Here is a 24,845-nt window from a genome sequence, read left to right as displayed (position 1 = left end):
AATTTTCCACTCATTTTTCCTTGTTCTACACTTCAATTAGTTGCATGTTTGCTTTCCAATCAAAAACCAAATGCAAACCCAAAGAAGCAATGAGGAACATTGCTTTTCAATCATAAAATAAATGCAAACCAAAAGAAGCAATGAGAAACAAATATAAAAATTTTCAAATATGCAAAGAAAAAATAACAGCTTTACTTGAATATGTTCTCAAAACATAAGCCAAAACTACGAAGAAATCATCACATTCAGAAAAAGGACATTTAAATAATCAAGCCCACGATTGAAAACCAGTCATTTCCCTGAACTGAAGTAGCATACAAGAAAAAAACTTCATACAAATTAAGTTTAAGACAAAACCATGTACAAGAATCCATTCCTTTAAAAGGGTAACCAAAAAAAAAATGCTTTTACGATTGCACCTGTATCGAGCTTTAATTAACCTTCACTAAACTCGAAAATGCTCCAGAGGCATTAATAACAATGAATATGAGGGATCGGGCTTGTAAATGAACAAATTCAATTGGGTTTTCAGATCTACAAAGAGGGGAGAGAAAAACAAGCCAGGAAATAAGTTGCAAGCCAAGACGGGATGGCTGTCATGAAAATGAAAGAAGAAAAGATTTTCAAATCTACACAGAGGGAAGAGAAAACAAGGTAGGAAATGAATTCTAGAAACCAAAAGAAGACTCCCACCCAAAAAACTAATGGCTTAGCCGACCACAAATTTGACTTCTTAGTCGACAAAAAATGGCTTGTGAATAGTAACCAAAACCCACTCTTTTATATTTAGATTAGATAGTGTTAGATTAGAAGATGTAGCAAATGTCATAATTCCATATTCACAAGTTTTCAAGTAATCCATGCATATTATTTCGTAGATTTAAGACCGTGAGCAAAATCTAAAATTTGGCATCTAATTATGGAACACAGTCTTCTTTGATTGCACAAGTTACAAAGAAAAATAAAGGAATAATCATCATGATTTGAACTCACGTAGCAACGGTGGCTACGAAACCCACAACTAGATTGAAACCAAACCCAAGAAAGTCAATAAATTAAAGTTTTGGATTGATCCAGAAATATTAAATCAAGCAACCAACACAATCAATTGATATGTCGAACTCTTGATTACAAGATTTAAGAATCTCATCCGATTGCTAAGTTCAATAAATTGTTCAATTAAAAACAAGGAATTGGAAGCAGCTTGCCTCTCGAATTAATTTCTCAAATAATCAAAACTGTTTTATAATGAAAGTAGTAAATCGTATTTATACTAAATCATAAAAACAAAGTTAAAATGGAATTAAACTTCTAAAATACGAAAGTTACCCAAAAAAAGAAAAAAAGGAGTTCTAGTCAAAATAAAAGATTCAAAAAAAAAAAAAAAAAAAAAAAAAAAAAAAAAAAAAAAAAAAAAAAGGAAAAATTTCACTGCCGGAGTGAACTAGTTCATGTGTTTCAGCCTCCAAAACTCGTTGCTCACTACTATGTGGTCACATAGTCGATTGGGTTAGACTCCTTCTTTTGCCGTTTGTACCAAATTGATCCAAATTATTTCAAACTTTGGCCTCAACATGGAACTTACACTTTGGCTTGCACACTTCATCCTTTTGAATTCCATAGCTCGAACAAGTATTTTGCATGGCTTTATTAACCCTTTGAGATCTCGAACTTAGCTTTAGGCTCTTTCCTTCAATCGTCAAATTCTTGGTAATTCGTGGCCTCCCTTGGATCACATCATCCACTCTCTCTTTGAAATGATTTGCCCTCAAATCTAGAACTTCAAGATCACCATTGTATCTATTACCTTCAATCTTTGCAATATCGTGAAATGGACCATCCCCTCTCTGGTGTAATTTTGTTCTTTGCAAACAAAAATGTCTGGTTTGAATATCTTATGCCTCTTTTATTTACTATCTTGGGACAAACACAACTCAATTCCTTGCATTCCATCCGCTAGGCCTTCACCCAACTTATATTTGGGATTTTGATATTCCACCATGTCATTGTGGTGTGTTTCTCATGCAATTCTCATTAGATTATCCATTTTTAGCTAATCAATCGGATATTCAAAGGGTGATAGTCCCATAAGAAAGTCCTTATGCAACAAATTTTGGCATTCCTGCATTAAAGAAATGTTCAAACTGGGGAGGGATTTGTTAGCACTCACCAACACACTCTCAGCCTCATTCTTTTGTACATAAAAGCTCACTTTAGATTTTCCTCTCATCTCAGAAGTCTCTCCTTTTTTTCTCTTCTGTGACTCTACTATGTTTTTCTCACAATTTGCCACTTTTCCATTTTCTCTCGGGCTTTCTTTTTTTTTTTTCTCTTTGTTCTTTCTCTCTTCCTGACCTCTCAATTTTATTTGGTCTTCATAGACCTGTTGTGATGTTAAGGGTACAAGTATAATAGATTTTCTATCTTTAATAAAGCAGCATCTATTTTTAAACTCATCATATTTCAATTTTCCATCATACTGCCATGGACTACCCAACAAAATATGCCCATCATGCATAGAAACGACATCACATAACACTTAATCACTATACAGTCCAATCGAGAAGTTCACCAATACTCTCTTATTCACCTTAAGCACTCCACAATCATCTAGCTATTGTAATTTGTAAGGTCTAGGGTGTTTGGTTATAGTTAGCCCTAACTTGTCAACAAGCGTGTGGTACTAGCAATATTAGTACAACAACCTCCATCAATTATCAAACAACACATCTTGTTTTCAACATGGCATCTAGTATGAAAAATGTTCTCCCACTATTACTCATCTTTTTCTACCTTGCTTTGTGTGTTGAGACCACGCATCAAGTGTTTTCCCTTCGACCGCGTATTCTACCACTTCACCATTACCAGCATCCTCAAGTTCGAGCATCCTGTCTTCATCACTATCGCTCACTACTTGCCCATTGGCAGTCAAGATCATTGCTCTTTTATTCAGACACTGAGAAACAATGTGGCCCAATCCCAAACACTTAAAATATTTGATATCCCAACTCTTAGTAGGTTGGGATTCCGTTTTGAGTATAGTTTTGCTAGCAACTTCTTTCTTTTCCCTTGGTGGTTCAGTTTTACTATTCGAAACAGCTCCATCAACAATATCATCATCCCATTTCGGCTTCCACGAAGAAATAGAACCCGATAGATTCCTAACCGTCCCGTTCCTCTTTAATTGTTTTTACACATTTATGGTCAAATGTAGCATATCTTCTAGCTCTACATAATGCTGTAACTCCACTACATTAGCAATGTCCCTTTCAAACCATTCAAAAATCGAGCCATTGTGGCTTCTCGATTCTCCTTCACATTCGTTCTAATCATTAACATCTCCATCTCCTTATGATAGTCCTCTACACTCCTAGACCCATGGTATAGACTTTGTAATTTTTGACGGAGTTTTCAATAATAGTGACTAGGCATGAATCTCTTCCGCATAATGGCTTTCAAATCATCAAATGTGTTGATAGGTCACCCTTGATTCCTCCGCCTTGATGTAACCACTTGATCCCGCCAAGTAATTGCATAATCAGTGAATTCAAGAACTACTATCTGCACTTTCTTCTCTTACGAATAATTGTGGTAATCAAAGATCAATTCTACCTTCTTCTCCCACTCTAGGTAAGCCTCCGGATCACTTTTTCCCTTGAACGGTGGAATTGACATTTTTATGTTGCCCATGCCGCCATCCACTTCGTCTCCCACAAGATTTATACCTCTTCTTTCAAGCCTAATACCTCTATTTCTCATTCTTCCCATTTCAGCCTCGACTAATGCATCATCATCTAGATCACTACTAGATTCATACTCTTCATGAACTTCCTCCCTAGGCTCCACCTACCCTATCTCCTCGTATTGGGTACTTCCCTTTGTAAATGGGCAAGTATCGTGTCTTACCTTTCCATCCAAGCCTCATGTCGATTCATCCTATCTCTCATGTCCCCAAAAAACCTCTTAAACCATCGTATCACCTCTTCCGATATGTTGATTTGATTGTTCCTCCTATTTGAAGTTGAATCCTCCCCATTAGACATCCTAAAAGTATAATATTTCTGCCTTGTGTATTTCGCTCGTGTATACTCAATTTTGGCTTTTACCCTCTATTGGCTCACCAATCTGCCTTTTTCCACTCAATGCTTTCGTCTAAGTGCTTCAAAGAACAATTTGGAAATTCAAGAAAGTTGTTCTTGAATTTTGGGTTGAACTAGATAGAAACAAATTTTTGACTAGTATAACTTGCAGGATGCTGGCAATTCCCAAAAATAAATCAAAACAATAATAATAATTTTTTTTTATTTTCAACTTTTTTTTTGAATTTTCGGATTTTTTTGAATTTTTTATGGAAAATTCGACTATGATACAAGCAAAACAAACAAAAGTTGATTTGGATGCTAAATTAGCCTAAAAATAACTTTTGAGATTTTGATGGAACTTTTACGGATCAAAGACTTAAAAACAACGAAGAACACGAAAAACAAAGAAAAGAAAAACAAAAGGCTCAACAAAAAAAATAAAAGATCTAACCTTGATTATTTTAGAACTTAAGCTCTGATATCAGTTGATGCGAACCCACATAACAACGATACCTACGAAACCCACAACTAGATTGAAACCAAATCGAAGAAAATCAATAAATCAAGGTTTTGGATTTGACCTAGACATATTGAATCAAACAACCAACACAATCAATTGATATGTTGACCTCTTGATTACAAAATTTAAGAATCTTACCCAGTTGTTTGAACGCTACAAGATAATAATCTTGATAAGTTTTGATAAATTGTTCAATAAAGAACAAGGAATCGGAAGCAACTTGCCTCTCGAATTAATATCTCAAATAATCAAAAATGTTTTACAATGAAAGTAGTAAATCCTATTTACATTAAACCATAGAAACAAAATTAAAACGGAATTAAACTCCTAAAATACGAAAGTTACAAAAAAAAAAAAAAAAAAAAAAAAAAAAAAAAAAAAAAAAAGAGTTCTAGTCAAAATAAAAGATTCACAAAAAAAGGAAAAATTTCACTGCCGTAGTGAACTCTGCGATTTTAGAGTTCATGTGTTTCAACCGCCAAAACTCATTGCTCACTGCTATATAGCTTGGACAACTATGCAGTCGCATAGTTGTCTGGTTGGACTCCTCTCTTTGCCGTGTGGACCAAATTGATACAAATTGTTTTGAACTTCGGGCCCAACATGGAATTTGCACACTTCATCCTTTTGAACTCCATAGCTCGAACAAATAATTTGCATGCCTTTATTAACTTTTTGCGGTCTCGAACTTAGCTTTAGGCTTTTCCCCTCAATCATCAAATTCTTGGTAATTCGTGGCCTCCCTTGGATCACATCACATCATTGCATATACAAAAAATGAGTAAGATGAATATGTAAAGCACGTATATATTCCAAAAATACATATCTTTCATAGTATACTTGCATCGTGTTTTCTTCATGACTATCATCATATTCCTCGTGAATATCATGCTGAAATAATTTTATTTTTCGAAACTATTGATCCATTCAAAGTTATTTTTGGGACCCATATAATATTCTTCTATAATATTATTTTTTATGAAGTCGTGTTATTTAAGAAGCAACAATAAAATACTCTTTTAAACAATAAGTTGTTTAATGCTTATACTTCTTTAGGAGTACTGGTACAATATATATCTAGAATATTGTTTAAGTGGAGTCATGCTTCACCAAAAATATTAACATGATATTTTTCTAGAGTGACATGTATAAATATTTTAATTTTTCAAGAATAATGCAATTCTATTTAAATATTGATACATGTAAATTCATGATTATTCACGAGTCATGAGACAATATTCTTCTTAAATAATGATACATGACAATGCAACAATATTCTTTCGAAATATTGTTTTAGATTGATACTTTATCAAAAATAATATATTCTTCTTTTGTTTAAACGGCGAAGAATAGTTTCTTTATGAACTCAATTGGTTAAAATTTGTTGTATTTCTTTTAATGAAAGAGAAATTACTTTTCTACCTCAACTGATTAGAGTTTCGTGTTGATAATGTGTTATAAAACTATTGATAAAGACAATAATTAGAAGAGAGAATAAGAAAGAAAATTTGAAAGAGCCCATAAATTTTTGCATATATATTGAGAACCAAAATCCTATATTTATAGATTGTAATTAGGGTTGTAGGGCACAATGATCATTTCTAAATGATAATTATTCTAAAATTAATAGTATATTATAAAACTCTTCAAATCTCACTATTTTGTCATAGCCTATGGTGGTAGTCGTTATTTAGTAATAACTTTATAATAGGCCATAGTCTTCAACATATTGGAATTTAGGAGTAATATTATTCATTACATTATGATAATGATTGGGGTCCCCAGAACATTCTCATGTCATGTTTATGTGTCAAGGGGAATGCATGAGTGGGAAGTAGTACGAATCACTTATTTTTATAACAGCCAATTTTATAGGTTTTACATATTTTAAAGGTATTGTTGATGAAGTAGATAGAAATTTTAACTATTATTAGAAGAAGTGTTCATTTTATTTTTATTTTTTTGTGGGTTCGAAAAAAAAAGAAAAGAAAAAAAATAGTTGTTTGAGAAAGCCTTTTGATTAAATTAAAGTAACTTTTGATAAAAGTTGATAAGTATATGACGAAAATATTGATAAAAATTATTGGTCACATGATATTCAAAGTTAAAATTAATTGTTGATTTTGAACCTAATATTTCGTAACTTTCCGCTTCCCCAATCAAGCACTTATTTACTTACGAAGGAAGATACACCAAAAAGTAATCTTGCATAAGCAAATACCATTGTAAACTTGATCACTACATGTTCAACAGAAACTCCGTACATCACAAGCCGAAGACCACTATAAACAGATACTCTAAGATTCTCATTATAGTTCATAGTATTCACATTTTATAATCACTTAAAATCGGTATCAAACAAATACTAAATACTTGTTGGGATTATTTATAAGTTATTTAAATTATAAATGATTAGTAATTGTGAATCCTACTACATGTATGAATAAAAAGATATTTTGACTAATCTAATTTAAATTGAAACTATCATGAGCTAAATTTTAGTAAATGGAGACAAAAAAAAAATAAATAAATAATTTGTCCTTGCGCTTGATTAAACAATTGAAAAAGGGTTTTGAAGACAAAATTCAAAAAAAAAAAAAATTTATTTAAAATTTTATAATTAGCCAACTTGTAGTAGTTAGTCTTGGAGTCATATACCATATTCTAGGAGGATATTATATATGCATTTCTAAACTATATAATATCGCATACTAAAATGTCAACGGGTAATACATATTACAACTATATTGCTTTTATAAATCAAGGGTGTAACGGGTTAGGTTTGGAGGGTTTATAACATATTTTTAAGCTAAACTCTACAAAATGGTTTAAGAAAAAATTCAAACCTAAATCATATACTTATCTTCCTACTTGCTCTAACATTACTAGTTCAGTAATTAAAATTATTTTTGTACTTTAATGGCGCTAAATTTGTTTATCTATTTTTAAAAAACTATAAATTTAAATACCAACAAATTAATAGGTCTTCGAGTTTCATCTTAGAAGGTGATCAACATTGTCTTCTAATTGACGTAGAATTTATTCCTAAACATGTCATGCAGATGGTGATTTGTTTGCAAATTATCAATTTTGGAATTCGTGTGGTAATTTTTTAGTTGAATCAAATTGATTCTTGGTAATTAATGGACCAGTTAAAATTTGGACAAAAACAGTCCATAAGTATGAATTCCAACAAATTAATAAAGGTTGAGGATGGGAACTTGATTTACAGATTTAAGACCTATTTGATAGATTTCAATCTAAATCAAAGTTAAAAATTATTTTTAACTACATATTTTATACAACTCGCAACTTTTTGTCTATCAAAATGAGATCTAGTTCGTCAATATTTTGCATATACCAAATTTTCCTAAAAATGGTCAAGACACGAGAATTAAGCAACGTAATTATAGCCTAAAAACAAAAAATAAAAATAAAAATAAAAACGAATCTAAAATATCTGATAACTAAAATTAACACCATTATTCCCCCACAACGACGCCAAAAACTTGTTCGTCAAAATCTCACAAGTATATGAGTTTGTTATACAAGTAATAATTGTGACGAGAAAGTTATTGTCCCATAGGGATAAGGTCTAATTCTAGTATATTTGATATATTTAAATTCGTGTTCGTAACCAAAAATTGATTTGTGATCAGCTAATTAAGTTTTGTAACTAAAACATGTAAAATCAATGAAAGTTTGGTTTAAAAATGAGTGAATGTGTTGGATTTTCGACGACACAATGCATTGACACTTATGATTGTCGCACAAGATCGCTCATGTCATAAATACTATTCCTAATATTTATTGTCTGTGTGTTCCAAATCGTGAGACTTCCAACACTACGATTAAGCAACTTATTGTCCTAATGGTGCGCAAATATTAAAACAATGTAATTATGCATATTAATTGAATAGGTAAACCACATCAACAGGATATATTAACAATACCCAACATGCCAAACAAGAAATGAAGTGAGAAAGAAAGATGAGAAAAGTATACAACAAAGAAGAACACTACTAAAGAAGTACCAGAACACAGAAAAAGCAAAAAAATGATTCCGTTCCATTTCATTTTTAAGGAAAGGAGGCTTTAGCCTGATCTCAACTTGTTACCATATGCTATTGTGATTGTAAAACACTCTTGAAGTTAACTTTCACGATAACTCGAGAGAAAAGACATGCGCACCAAAAATAGCTATTTTTACTACCACAAAAAATTATGTAAATAGATGTTGCCAGAAAATTCTAGAGTTACTAAAAGCCATAAGGATGAACACACTACCATTTTATTAGTGTTTAATACACCGATAGTCCCTGAAAGTACCACTTTTAATCATTGAATTTCAATTTGTCAATTTCATCCCTGAACATTGGAATTAGTTTAAAGGCAAAATGGGTAGAGCCTTCAAAAGGTGAAGGTTAACTTGGTGAATTTACCTCATATCCTTTTAATAATTTTCTATCCATATTGACAAAGTTGCCCAATAGGCCATTATACATCAATCCAAAAATTTGGAAGACATTAACACAAGGGATGCATAAAAAACGTTATTTAATACTCATATCCCTTTAATGATTTTTCATCCATATTGAAAACATTGCCTGACAGGCCATTATACATCAATCTAAACATTTGGAAGACATGAACACAAGGGATGCATAAAAAACCTAATGTAATATATCCTAATTAAAAACAAAGAACCTTAATTCCTTTTTGATAATGGCCATATTTAACAAGAGATGTTCTTGATTTACAACATGTGCATGTGCCACTACTATGATATACAATCACATGGGCTAAGCTCATGATCTTTTAGCTCTTCAAATAACTACATCAACATGTGCAACCATCAAGCTATCATGGTTCATGCAAAGTATTGTTCCCACGAAACTATTTTAAGATCCCAACGAGTGAACTTAAGAAGGCACGTGAATCTCCTAGATGTAGCCACTATATGAGCAATATTTCAAGTTTAGCAACAGTAGTTTCTAATAAAATAATTCAGCCGAATTTTCCACTCATTTTTCCTTGTTCTACACTTCAATTAGTTGCATGTTTGCTTTCCAATCAAAAACCAAATGCAAACCCAAAAGAAGCAATGAGGAACATTGCTTTCCAATCAAAAAATAAATGCAAACGAAAAGAAGCAATGAGAAACAAATATAAAAATTTTCAAATATGCAAAGAAAAAATAACAGCTTTACTTGAATATGTTCTCAAAACATAAGCCAAAACTACGAAGAAATCATCACATTCAGAAAAAAGGACATTTAAATAATCAAGCCCACGATTTAAAACCAGTCATTTCCCTGAACTGAAGTAGCATACAAGAAAAAAACTTCATACAAATTAAGTTTAAGACAAAACCATGTACAAGAATCCAATCCTTTAAAAGGGTAACCAAAAAAAAAAAAAGGCTTTTACGATTGCACCTGTATCGAGCTTTAATTAACCTTCACTAAACTCGAAAATGCTCCACAGGCGTTAATAACAATGAATATGAGAGATCGGGCTTGTAAATGAACAAATTCAATTGGGTTTTCAGATCTACAAAGAGGGGTCAGAAAAACAAGCCAGGAAATAAATTGCAAGCCAAGACGGGATGGCTGTCATGAAAATGAAAGAAGAAAAGATTTTCAAATCTACAAAGAGGGAAGAGAAAACAAGGTAGGAAATGAATTCTAGAAAAAACTAATGGCTTAGCCGACCACAAATTTGGCTTCCTAGTCGACAAAAAATGGCTTGTGAATAGTAACCAAAACACACTCTTTTATATTTAGTTAGATTAGATTAGAAGATGTAGCAAATGTCATAATTCCATATTCACAAGTTTTCAAGTAATCCATGCATATTATTTCGTAGATTTAAGACCGTGAGCAAAATCTAAAATTGGGCATCTAATTATGGAACACAGTCTTCTTTGATTGCACAAGTTACAAAGAAAAATAAAGGAATAATCATCATGATGTGAACCCACGTAGCAACGATGGCTACGAAATCCACAACTAGATTGAAAACAAACCCAAGAAAGTCAATAAATTAAAGTTTTGGATTTGATCCAGAAATATTGAATCAATCAACCAACACAATCAATTGATATGTCGAACTCTTGATTACAAGATTTAAGAATCTAATCCGATTTTTAAGTTCAATAAATTGTTCAATTAAAAACAAGGAATTGGAAGCAACTTGCCTCTCGGATTAATTTCTCAAATAGTCAAAACTGTTTTCTAATGAAAGTAGTAAATCTTATTTATACTAAATCATAAAAACAAAGTTAAAATGGAATTAAACTCCTAAAATACGAAATTACCAAAAAAAAAAAAAAAAGGAGTTCTAGTCAAAATAAAAGATTCAAAAAAAAAAAAAAGGAAAAATTTCACTGCCGGAGTGAACTAGTTCATATGTTTCAGCCTCCAAAACTCGTTGCTCACTACTATGTGGTCGCGTAGTCGATCGGGTTGGACTCCTTCTTTTGCCGTTTGTACCAAATTGATCCAAATTATTTCAAACTTTGGCCTCAACATGGAACTTGCACTTTGGCTTGCACACTTCATCTTTTTGAATCCCATAGCTCAAACAAGTATTTGCATGGCTTTATTAACCCTTTGAGATCTCGAACTTAGCTTTAGGCTCTTTCCTTCAATCGTCAAATTCTTGGTAATTCATGGCCTCCCTTGGATCACATCATCCACTCTCTTTTCGAAATGATTCGTCCTCAAATCTGGAACTTCAAGATCACCATTGTATCTATTACCTTCAATCTTTACAATATCATGAAATGGACCATCCCCTCTCTGGTGTAATTTTGTTCTTTGCAAACAAAAATGTCTGGTTTGAATATCTTATGCCTCTTCTATTTACTATCTTGGGACAAACATAGCTCAATTCCTTGCATTCCATCCGCTAGGCCTTCACCCAACTTATATGTGGGATTTTGATATTCCACCATGTCATTGTGGTGTGTTTCTCATGCAATTCTTATTAGATTATCCATTTTTAGCGAATCAATCAGATATTCAAAGGGTGATAGTCCCATAAGAAAGTCCTTATGCAACAAAATTTGGCATTCCTGCATTAAAGAAATGTTCAAACTTGGGGGGGGATTTGTTAGCACTCACCAAAACACTCTCGGCCTCATTCTTTTGTACATAAAAGCTCACTTTAGATTTTCCTCTCATCTCAGAAGTCTCTCCTTTTTTTCTCTTTTGTGACTCTACTATGTTTTTCTCACAATTTGCCACTTTTCCATTTTCTCTCGGGCTTTCTTTTTGCTTCTCTTTGCTCTTTCTCTCTTCCTCACGTCTCAATTTTGTTTGGTCTTCATAGACCTGTTGTGATGTTAAGGGTACAAGTATAACAAATTCTCCATCATTAATAAAGCTGCATCTATTTTTAAATTCATCATATTTCACTTTTCCATCATACTGCCATGGACTACCCAACAAAATATGCCCATCATACATAGAAATGACGTCACATAACACTTAATCACTACACAGTCCAATCGAGAAGTTCACCAATACTCTTCTATTCACCTTAAGCACTCCACAATCATCTAGCTATTGTAATTTGTAAGGTTTAGGGTGTTTGGTTATAGTTAGCCTTAACTTGTCAACAAGGGTGGTACTAGCAATATTAGTACAACAACCTCCATCAATTATCAAACTACATATCTTGTTTTCAACATGGCATCTAGTATGAAAAATGTTCTCCCGCTGTTACTCCTCTTTTTCTACCTTGCTTTGTATGTTGAGACCACGCATCAAGTGTTTTCTCTTCGACCGCGTATTCTACCACTTCACCATTACCAGCATCCTCAAGTTCGAGCATCCCATCTTCATCACTATCGCTCACTACTTGCCCATTGGCAGTCAAGATCATTGCTCTTTTATTCAGACACTGAGAAACAATGTGGCCTGATCCCAAACACTTAAAATATTTGATATCCCAACTCTTAGTAGGTTGGGATTCCGTTTTGAGTATAGTTTTGCTAGCAACTTCTTTCTTTCCCCTTGGTGGTTCAGTTTTACTATTCGAAACAGCTCCATCAACGATATCATCATCCCATTTTGGTTTCCACGAAGAATTAGAACCCGATGGATTCCTAACCTTCCCTTTCCTCTTTAATTGTTTTTACACATTTATGGCCACATGTAGCATATCTTCTAGCTCTAAATAATGCTGTAACTCCACTACATTAGCAATGTCCCTTTCAAACCATTCAAAAATCGAGCCATTGTGGCTTCCCGATTCTCCTTCACATTCGTTCTAATCATTAACATCTCCATCTCCTTATGATAGTCCTCTACACTCCTAGACCCATGGTATAGACTTCGTAATTTTTGATGGAGTTTTCAATAATAATGACTAGGCATGAATCTCTTCTGCATAATGGCTTTCAAATCATCACATGTGTTGATAGGTCACCCTCGATTCCTCCGCCTTGACGTAACCACTTGATCCCGCCAAGTAATTGCATAATCAGTGAATTCAAGAACTACTATCTTCTCTTCCGAATAATTGTGGTAATCGAAGATCAAGTCTACCTTCTTCTCCCACTCTAAGTAAGCCTCCGGATCACTTTTTCCCTTGAACAGTGGAATTGACATTTTTATGTTGCCCATGCCTCCATCCACTTCGTCTCCCACAAGATTTATACCTCTTCTTTCAAGCCTAATACCTCTATTTCTCATTCTTCCCATTTTAGCCTCAACTAATGCATCATCATCTAGATCACTACTACATTCATACTCTTCATGAACTTCCTCCCTAGGCTCCGCCTACCCTATCTCCTCGTATTGGGTACTCCCCTTTGTAAATGGGCAAGTATCGTGTCTTACCTTTCAATCCAAGCCTCCTGTCGATCCATCCTATCTCTCATGTCCCCAAAAAACCTCTCAAACCATCGTATCACCTCTTCCGATACGTTGATTTGATTGTTCCTCCTATTTGAAGTTGAATCCTCCCCATTAGACATCCTAAAAGTAGAATATTTCTGCCTCGTGTATTTCGCTCGTGTATACTCAATTTTGGCTTTAACCCTCTATTGGCTCACCAATCTGCCTTTTTCCACTCAATGCTTTCGTCTAAGTGCTTCAAAGAACAATTTGGAAATTCAAGAAAGTTGTTCTTGAATTTTGGGTTGAACAAGACAGAAACAAATTTTTGACTAGTATAACTTGCAGGATGCTGGCAATTCCCAAAAATAAATCAAAACAATAATAATAAATTTTTTTTATTTTCAACTTTTTTTTTTGAATTTTCGGATTTTTTTGACTTTTTATGGAAAATTCGACTATGATACAAGCAAAACAAATGAAAGTTGATTTGGATGCTAAATTAGCCCAAAAATATCTTTTGAGATTTTGATGGAACTTTTACGGATCAAAGACTTAAAAACAACGAAGAACATGAAGAACGCAAAAAACAAAGAAAAGAAAAACAAATGGCTCAACAAACAAAATAAAAGATATAACCTTGATTATTTTAGAACCTAAGCTCTGATATCAGCTGATGTGAACCCACATAACAACGATGCCTACGAAATCCACAACTAGATTGAAACCAAATCGAAGAACATCAATAAATCAAGGCTTTGGATTTGACCCAGACATATTGAATCAAACAACCAACACAATCAATTGATATTTCGACCTCTTGATTACAAAATTTAAGAATATTACCCAGTTGTTTGAACGCCACAAGATAATAATCTTGATAAGTTCGATAAATTGTTCAATAAAGAACAAGGAATCGGAAGCAACTTGCCTCTCGAATTAATATCTCAAATAATCAAAACTGTTTTACAATGAAAGTAGTAAATCCTATTTACATTAAACCATAGAAACAAAGTTAAAACGGAATTAAACTCCTAAAATACGAAAGTTACCAAAAAAATAAGAGTTCTAGTCAAAATAAAAGATTCACAAAAAAGGGAAAAATTTCACTGCCGGAGTGAACTGTGCGATTTTAGAGTTCATGTGTTTCAACCGCCAAAACTTGTTGCTCACTGCTATATAGCTTGGACAACTATGCGACCCAGTGAATTGTGCGATTTTAGAGTTCATGTGTTTCAACCGCCAAAACTTGTTGCTCACTGCTATATAGCTTGGACAACTATGCGGTCGCATAGTTGTCTGGTTCGACTCCTCTTTTTGCCGTGTGGACCAAATTGATCCAAATTGTTTTGAACTTCGGGCCCAACATGGAACTTGCACACTTCATCCTTTTGAACTCCATAGCTCGAACAAGAAATTTGCATGCCTTTATTAACCTTTTGCGGTCTCGAACTTAGCTTTAGGCTTTTCCCCTCAATCATCAAATTCTTGGTAATTCGTGGCCTCCCTTGGATGACATCACATCATTGCATATACAAAAAATGAGTAGGATGAATATGTAAAGCACGTATATATTCCAAAAATACATATCTTTCATAGTATACTTGCATCGTGTTTTCTTCATGACTATCATCATATTCCTCGTGAATATCATGCTGAAATAATTTTATTTTTCGAAACTATTGATCCATTCAAAGTTATTTTTGGGACCAATATAATATTCTTCAATAATATTATTTTGTATGAAGTTGTGTTATTTAAGAAGCAGCAATAAAATACTCTTTTAAACAATAAGTTGTTTAATGCTTATACTTCTTTAGGAGTACTGGTACAATATATATCTAGAATATTGTTTAAGTGGAGTCATGCTTCACCAAAAATATTAACATGATATTTTTCTAGAGTGACATGTATAAATATTTTAATTTTTCAAAAATAATACAATTCTATTTAAATATTGATACATGTAAATTCATGATTATTCATGAGTAATAAGACAATATTCTTCTTAAATAATGATGCATGACAATGCAACAATATTCTTTCGAAATATTGTTTTAGATTGATACTTTATCAAAAATAATATATTCTTCTTTTGTTTAAGCAGAGAAGAATAGTTTCTTTATGAACTCAATTGGTTAAAATTTGTTGTATTTCTTTTAATGAAAGAGAAATTACTTTTCTACCTCAACTGATTAGAGTTTCGTGTTGATAATGTGTTATAAAACTATTGATAAAGACAATAATTAGAAGAGAGAATAATAAAGAAAATTTGAAAGAGCCCATAAATTTTTGCATATATATTGACAACCAAAATCCTATATTTATAGACTGTAATTAGGGTTGTAGGGCACAATGATCATTTCTAAATGATAATTATTCTAAAATTAATAGTATATTATAAAACTCTTCAAATCTCACTATTTTGTCATAGCCTATGGTGGTAGTCGTTATTTAATAATAACTTTATAATAGGCCATAGTCTTCAACATATTGGAATTTAGGAATAATATTATTCATTACATTATGATAATGATTGGGGTCCCCAGAACATTCTCATGTCATGTTTATGTGTCAAGGGGAATGCATGAGTGAGATGTAGTACGAATCACTTATTTTTATAATAGCCAATTTTATAGGTTTTACATATTTTAAAGGTATTGTTGATGTAGTAGATAGAAATTTTAACTATTATTATAAGAAGTGTTCATTTTATTTTTATTTTTTTGTGGGTTCGAAAAAAAAGAAAAGAAAAAAATAGTTGTTTGAGAAAGCCTTTTGATTAAATTAAAGTAACTTTTGATAAAAGTTAATAAATAAATGACGAAAATATTGATAAAAATTATCGGTCACATGATATTCAAAGTTAAAATTAATTGTTGATTTTGAACCTAAGTTTTTGTAACTTTCCGCTTCCCCAATCAAGCACTTATTTACTTACGAAGGAAGATACACCAAAAAGTAATCTTGCATAAGTAAATATTCCACCTGTTTGTTGGCCATTAATTTTGCCATTTAATGAATTATTTGACCGTTGCAATTAATTCATCTGACAACCCATGTGCGACCCCTAGGAACCTTTTTTTTCACACTTCCCATTTGTTGCCCTTACTCCCCAAACGAAAAGGCAACCCGTCTTCTGAAACCGCCAACGACCAACAACAGGCCCAAGCGGCCGACCACGAACTGAAATTGACGGTGGGTTTCCTTCAATTGCAGCAGCCAGGTGACAATACTTCCAGTCTCCGAAGACCCAGACAGTTTTCAAGGACGCACGCACCATCGAGAAAGCCGCCGAATAATCCCAGTCGCCCGTCCGGTTAGCGACATCCTCCACACCCGAAAGGCTGCCGACCACATGGATCCCGCCCGTACACCGGTAGGTCGTCGAACACGAACTTCTCTGATTCAGTCTACTTGTTCGTAAAACAACAACTTACGGACATTACAGGGAGTTCAAATAGTTTCTAGTTAATTTGTTAAACTATAATTATATGTAGTACTCAACTTCGTTTGATGTTTTGGACTATGCTTTTGGGCAAAATTGATATTGTGGCAGTTCGAGATGCACCTGCCTTTGGGTTCGTATCTCAACTGCCATATGCAATGCGATACCATTTTTTTCGAAGTAGGATTAAATTGTTTCTACTGCATTTGTTAATCTGTAATTATACGTAGTTATCAACTTCGTTGGATGTTTTGGAGTATGATTTTGGGCAAAATTGATATTGTGGATGTTCGAAATTTTCCTGCCTCTGGGTCCGCATCTCAACTGCCTTATGCATTGCGCCACCATTTATTTCGAAGTAGGAGTCAATTGTTTGTAGTGTATTTGTTAACTAGTAATTATATGTAGTTATCAAATTCATTGGATGTTTTGGCGTATGATTTTGGACAAAATTGATATTGTGGCAGTTCAAAATGCACCTGCCTCTGGGTTCGCATCTCAACTTCCATATGCATTTCGCTACCCGTTTTTCCAAAATATTTGTTTGGCCGTATGCTCTTCTACGAAATCTGTCCCTTGACCTATAATACCATAAATTGAGACTAGAATGTTTTATGCAATTTCTGGAACATAGTCTTCGTTAAACCCCTGCGCTTGTGCTCTCTGCATTCCCCCTTAAAATGATAGCATCGTTCATTCGTCTGTTTCCAAATTGAACTTCTGCACAACATCTTTTACGTGTACGTTCTTGTCAAGTTCAAATTTTTAATCTGTAGCTATTTTACAGACTTCAAATGCGTATAATGAATATTAACGTAAAATGTTTTTTTTGCGTGATGGTCGGCTTGTCTTTGCAGTGTGGACATGGCCCGCCACCCAGCTCATTCGTTGCACAGGAGTTGGGTCAAACCTCAGGTGCAAAATCTTATGCTCGGTGGAATGCCTTGGAGACCCAAACATTCATTGCAGCCTGCGAGACCACCATTGTCGAAGGCCATCGCAGCGGTACGTGTTTTACGAAACAAGGTTGGGCCCGAATCTCCACGCTGTTCAACTTAGCCACTGGGCACAATTGGACAAAGCAACAACTGCGCAACCATTGGGACGCCATGCGTCGAACCTACCGACGTCTCTTTGATCTATTAAAGGGTAGCGGGGTCGAGTACAACGAATTCACCGGCCGAGTCATCGCATAAGAGGAATGGTGGAACAGAAAAATAAGGGTAACTATTTCAATTCGCGGCATACATTTTTCACAATATGTAACCAAACAATCCCGTTCAGTATTTTTCAGTACATTTGGAATGCCTTTTTTCGTATCTTCCCTCTTTTTTGTCCCTCTTTTCGCAGGAGAATAAAGACTACAGGGAGTTCAAAGACAAGGATGTGAGCGAGATATACATTCACTATCGTACACTTTTTGGCAACAGCTACGATGGGGAGAAGTACGCGGTCACGCCAACTAAGTTGTGCCGAACGGGGTTTGGGTTGTTTGAGGACAGTGCGCTTGAAGACACTCGGGATGCAATCCCCGTCGACAAGGAAAGTAGTGGTTCAAGTGACGAGGCTAAGCAAATGGTCGGTGGATCCCGCTTAAACGTATCCGACACCACAAGCGGTGGTAAAAGAAAGTCGTCCGGTGCAATGCGACGGGGTAAGAAGAAAAAACACCTGCACGTGAGTTGTCGTTCTCCGTCGACTGAGCCATAAGTGCCGCGGAGGAAGTGATGGCGAAGCTTAATACCATGATGGGCTCAAATGACAACACCGGCACTGCCTGTATAGAGGAGCTACTGGCGGCTGGACGGCTCGAACGGCGTACACCTCTATACTTTTTCGCCTGTGCTATTCTGGCGAAAAACATTACCGAAACATGCTCGCCGTTATGAAAGATTTGGATGAGAAATTTGAATGAATTGAGTGGCTCTTCAATGAGCGGGGCAAGTAATTTCACATTTCACTGTACGCGTTACATTTACTTGTGTGTTGTCACGAAAAACCGTTTCCCTTTCGTACTCAACTGTTTGTATCCTTTTAAAAGTACTGTATGTAAATACGCTGCGTGCCTGTGATGTGCAAACCGTTTTAGACTGTTCACCATGATCATTTCATCGTGTTAATATTTTACATGTGCAACATTTCAGGTCAAACTGCTTGTAAAATGATATTTTCCACGATCTTGCCTTGCGAAGTTACCATGTACGCACGCGAAAAGTTTGGACGTTAAAAAAAATTGTTTACACTTAAAACTTGTGAAATTTGAAAAACTGTCACAAAAAGTTTTTCTAAAGAAAATCACGTTTCACGAGAAAATATTATTTACAAGTGCACCATTATTGGCCCATTTCCTACAAGATGACAGCTATATGACACTGTTGCACAGAATCTCTTGAATATTTTTTGAAAGTGCACAATTATTGATACAGTGCGTCCAAATTGACAGCTATAGTACACCATTGCATAGAATGTACTCCCAGTCATTCCCACTTTCTATAAAAAGACATGCACGCAGTAGAAACGAAAAAAATGTGTAGCTTGAGGATGTGAGATGAACTTGCGTTCCACAGAAGTCCATATCTCGCTGCTATTGTGTAATTTTACCAATTGATCATGTGTTGCGTCACAACTGACGTCAACTTCAACTGCGTTCTGGGGTCCAACTCAGATGACGAATGCGATGACGACCAGGTTCTCTACAACTTGGCGATCGATACCACCGCTTGGTTTTCATACTGCAGAATCGTCGACGATGACGCAAGAAAATATCACTACAGGCAACAGCGGCGTATATGACGTTTTCCTTTCTCAAGGAACGGTCACATGTTCATGATGGAGGCCATGGGTGAGAATAGTAAGATGTGCTTTCAAGAATTCCGTATGTATCCTGCAATGCTTCGACATTTCACTCATGTGTTGCGCGATGAGCATGGGCTACGTACGAACCAGCATGTTGACATCTACGAGCAAGTTGGCATGTTCTTATGCATATTAGCGCATAGGAAGGGATATCGACAGGTGACAACAATTTTCAACCATTCATTGGAAACTGTATGTCACTACGTTAAAGAGGTTCTACGTGCGGTCGTTGTGCTTTCAGCGCGCATGATTCGTCCTAGTGAGAACTACGACGGTGTCGAGCCACATAGGCCAAATCTGAGCAAGCATTCATTGTTTGAAGATTGCATCGGAGCTATTGACGGAACGCATGTAAAAGCTGTTTTACCGCGACATGATCGTGTAAACTTCATAGGGTGGAAAGGTGTGCCGACACAGAACGTTTTAGCTGCTTGTGACTTTAATTTATGCTTTACGTTCGTGCTTGCAGGGTACTCTGGCAATACACATGATGCGCGCATGCTAGCACGTGCTATCCATGATCCGAAAATACATTTTCCATTACCAGCCCCGAGAAAGTACTATTTAGTTGACTCCGGGTTTGCTCATCGGCCTGGGTATATGGCCCCCTACAAAGGGTCTGACATACTTTACCATTTCCAGCAGTTTCGAGACGAGAGAACGGGACGTCGTCATAGATTTCGAAATGCACGAGAGAAGTTTAACTTCAGGCACTCGTCCTGCAAAAATGTCATTGAACGTGCGTTCGGTGTGTGGAAAGAAAGGTGGAAGATCTTGGATCGCATGCCTAGCTACCCGTTCCGAACGCAAGTAGCCATTGTAGTTGCAATGATGGGAATACATAATTTCATGAGGCGTTCAGGAGTGGTTGATGCTGCGTTCACGAGAGCGGAGGTGGATGAAGATGTAGCTGAGGTGGAGCTTCCCAACGTAGAAGATGAAACACAGGCCGAAATGCATGCACCGGAAATACAACGAAGTGAGTGGGACAGACTTCGAGATTATATGGCACAGCAACCATGATGCCAATACGTTTCTAAAATATTCAAAAGGCTTGCATGTACGTCTTATGAAAATGTTTGCTTTCTTGGGTGTAAAAAGTGAAATGCAGTAGGAGCCAATTATTGACCATCATTCAGGAAAGTATCATAGGTCAAAGTATTTCCCTTTTTTAACGTGCTTACGGTATGCTTTTTCTCGGTACAATGAACTATAAAATTTTTCTCCGGACCTACGCAGTTGTACAGTGTTTTGTACGAATAATTATTCACCTTGACGTCGTATTTTTCCTTCATTTCGAACACACCCTTCGCTTTACTCGTCACGTAACAAATGTTCACCGTGCGATTTCAATTTTTTTGGTACGTAACGCTTCGTAATAAAATTAAAATGCTTCTATTCGTAGACACTCTCGAGAGCAGTTGATACAGTGAAATGTTTCAAAATTTAAGTTTTTTTATTTTCCGAAGTTATTTTTTTTGAAAACATAACCCGTTCCGTACAAAAATATTTTATTATTTACAACGAACATATACGCTGGAATTAGTGTACAATTGAATTTCAAGATGGTCTTTATCATTTTTCATTTTCGAAATTTATTTGGAAAAATTCGATAATTAATGTGAAGTGAAAATCACGGTCCGTTCGCGTAATGTTACAATCGTTGCCGGATTTCTGTGACAACCTTTTAAACCAATACAGGGGGCGACGACGGAGGGCCCAGTGCATGTACAATAATTGAAACACGTTTGGTGGAGATATGAAGTATTGGGAAATGTGTAGCAAATCAATTCATTTGACTTTTCAATATGTGGAAGCTGCCAAATTCCTGCATTTGTGACAAAGGGTAAAGTTGGAAACTTAGGATTTTTAAATTCAAATCAAATGATAAAATATTGGTGTAGGTCCCACATTGATTTGATGGAAAAAATGCATTTTTAGATAAAAATAGGGACACTACATGTTCAACAAAAACTACTTACATCACAAGCCGAAGACCACTATAAACAGATACTCTAAGATTCCCATTATAGTTCATAGTATTCACATTTTATAATCACTTAAAATCGGTATCAAACAAATACTAAATACTTGTTGGGATTATTTATAAGTTATTTAAATTATAAATGATTAGTAATTGTGAATCCTACTACATGTATGGATAAAAAGATATTTTGACTAATCTAATTTAAATTGAAACTATCATGAGCTAAATTTTAATAAATAGAGACAAAAAAAAAAATAATAAATAAATAATCTGTCCTTGCGCTTGATTAAACAATTGAAAAAGGGTTTTGAAGACAAAATTCAAAATTTTATTTTTTATTTAAAATTTTATAATTAGCCAACTTGTAATAGTCAGTCTTGGAGTCATATACCATATTCTAGGAGGCTATTATATATGTATTTCTAAACTATATAATATCGCATACTAAAATGTCAACGGGTAATACATATTACAACTAATACTATATTGCTTTTATAAATCAAGGGTGTAACGGGTTAGGTTTGGAGGGTTTATAACACATTTTTAAGCTAAACTCTACAAAATGGTTCAAGAAAAAATTCAAACCTAAATCATATACTTATCTTCCTACTTGCTCTAACATTACTAGTTCAGTAATTAAAATTATTTTTGTNTTTAACTGTCGTGGAATTTTTCTTTTAAGAAAAAAAAAATGTTCCAGATACTTTCATAAGCTAAATCTGTTGAAAATTAAAAAATATAATATGAAGTCACGATACAACGTTATAATTTTCAAAAAGATCTTCTCGTTCTTCATCTTGTGAGAGCAAGAATGGGTTGTGTGATGCTTTCTGGACTTCGACGTTTGCGCCGTCAAGAAGAGGGCTTGTTGTATGACCAAAGAGCTCATACTTTAAACATCAGTATTTATAGCTTTATTTGGAGGTTAATATTTTAATTTAGGAGTTCAACCCTAGTCCAATTTGAACCAATTTTTGCCGAGATATAAAGTTTTAATTTATATAGATTTCAATTCTTAAAATTGTGTTTTGGTTTTCAACTGCAGATAAAATACTGAAATCTAAACCAAATCCTTTTAAAATGATTTTGTGTGGTTCAAAGACGTTTTGCAACGGAGTGATGTAGCACCAAATTGACAGTTTGAGTTTGACTGTTGATTGTCGCCTACAGCTCTTATTCAAATTAAAGTAATGCTTGCAACATAAATTAAAAAAAGTAATTCTTTCATGATACATTTTTGACATGGCATGTCTGCCAAGCTTAAGCCCTTGTCTGGTTCAACTTAGAAAATATATTAAAATTTTAATTAAAGTCAAGATTTAATTTTAATCACATATTTCGTTAGATCCACAACATTCAACCACACATTCCATCAAGATTTATAAAATCTACAAGAGTGATTTTTATCTAAACAAAACAGGAGCTTAACAAGAAAAAAACTTACATAAAATTTTTGCATCTGAGCATGTATGTAATGATTAAATTTTGAATTAAATAATTTATTTTCAACTCTAACCAATAAAAACTTATTTACTTATATTTCAACATTATTTACTTAAACAAACATGTTCTACAGAAATTTCTACAACAATCGGAATCTGCATGTTTACTTGAGAAGATCATGTTTAAGAAATGAAAGAAGCCAAAAGCTTAATCAGATCCTTTGCTTTCTCAGTGTTAGGATTGGGCAGATAAAAGCAATGATCCTCGCCATCAACCACCACCAGCTGCACTTCGCCATTCCACCCAGTTTTCTTCAGAGTCTCAACGTAAAGAATGCCTCTAGGCGTAAATGCATCCTTCTCTGCTAAACAAACCAGCAGCCTTGAACATGCCAGCCCGGATAAGCTCGGGGCGTCCTCTGTAAATGGATTGATCATTGGATTGTCAATCCCACCAGAGGCTGGTGGATAAATACACATCCAAACTTTATAAGCAAAACCTTTCAAATTTTCTTTTGATTGCGACCCAACTGGTTTTGATCCCCAGAAATAAGGACAAGATAGAAATGAACCTAAGATTTTCACATCCCCAGGCAACGGTTCCACCCCAGCTCGGAGAACAATATTATGCGCTACATTTCCACCTGCACTATCGCCGCCGATATACAGTTTGCCAAAATCACCATGTTTAGTAACCCATTCATCCTTTTCGATACTAGCGTTTGCAATAACGTGCGACGCCACCCATTGAAGGGCAGTCCATGAATCTTCATAGGCTATAGGTAGAAGGTATTCAGGGGCGAGCCTGTATTCAACAGAAACGATTAGAGCTTTTGCTTCGGCGGCTAAACTGTTCATGTAACGGTGGAAGAGCAAAGAATAGGGGGATTCAACGATAAATCCACCGCCATGGTAGTAGACTAAAACGGGGAGTTTTTGGTTGGAGTCTGTTAACTTTGGGATTGGGAGGAATAGTCTGGCTTTAACCTCCGGTGAACTGACCATTATGTCTTTGGAGGCTACGCCAGTAGTTGGGTCCTCCGGTGACGGTGGGACATTATGTGTAACTACGAATCTCTCGATGGTTCCATCTGTGTACTCCATAAGATAAGGAGAGAGGTCGTGGACCACTTCTTTGGTGGTGTTTGAAGGCATGGTTGTGTTCATGATTCTATGCTGGTGAGTTGTAAATGAGAAAATAGCAGATACTTTTTTATTGATAGATGATATTCGACAAATATATAAAGATTCGTTGGAGGTTGATTATTATTTCATTATTCGACTAAATAAAGAAAGCAGCAGATATGAAACTCGAAAATGACCAATGATCTGTTTTGATTTATTTATTATTATTATTATTTTTTTCTTTTGAACAACTTGGCTGATGGATGGAACGTTCTTTCAATTGCCATAGAGCATAATAGCTCACGAAATGGACTTGTTCTCAACTAGTTGGACAGCTTGATTGTGAAAATTTGTTCTCACTTTTCAGCAATCATTGATCAAGAAGTTTGCGTATAATAAAGAAGTTCGACGTAAATGCTGATATTATTGATGGTTGCGTAAAATGTTTGCGTATAATAAAGAAGTTCGACAGTGAAATCAGATCAAACTTGATAATGTTAATTAAAAGGAAAAAGTGCAAAATATTGTGACTAAAAGTT

At 34.8% G+C, this 24,845-nt stretch overlaps 2 protein-coding genes across 2 annotated transcripts; one reads left to right on the top strand and one right to left on the bottom strand.

Annotated features, from left to right (window-relative positions):
• Positions 1-19,725: 19,725 nt before the first annotated feature.
• LOC111373569 lies at positions 19,726-20,775 on the top strand. Its single transcript, XM_022996121.1, has one exon. It carries the CDS (start codon positions 19,726-19,728, stop codon positions 20,773-20,775), a length of 1,050 nt encoding a protein of 349 aa, XP_022851889.1.
• A 2,483-nt stretch (positions 20,776-23,258) lies between these two features.
• LOC111373575 (2-hydroxyisoflavanone dehydratase-like) lies at positions 23,259-24,423 on the bottom strand. Its single transcript, XM_022996126.1, has one exon. It carries the CDS (start codon positions 24,346-24,348, stop codon positions 23,365-23,367), a length of 984 nt encoding a protein of 327 aa, XP_022851894.1. The 5' UTR covers positions 24,349-24,423; the 3' UTR covers positions 23,259-23,364.
• Between the last annotated feature and the right edge of the window lie 422 nt (positions 24,424-24,845).

Source organism: Olea europaea, unplaced genomic scaffold, assembly GCF_002742605.1.
Source record: "Olea europaea var. sylvestris unplaced genomic scaffold, O_europaea_v1 scaffold1144, whole genome shotgun sequence".
Lineage (NCBI taxonomy): Eukaryota > Viridiplantae > Streptophyta > Magnoliopsida > Lamiales > Oleaceae > Olea > Olea europaea.
Note: the sequence above shows the minus strand (reverse complement) of the source record. Positions and strands in the feature narration are given on the sequence as shown.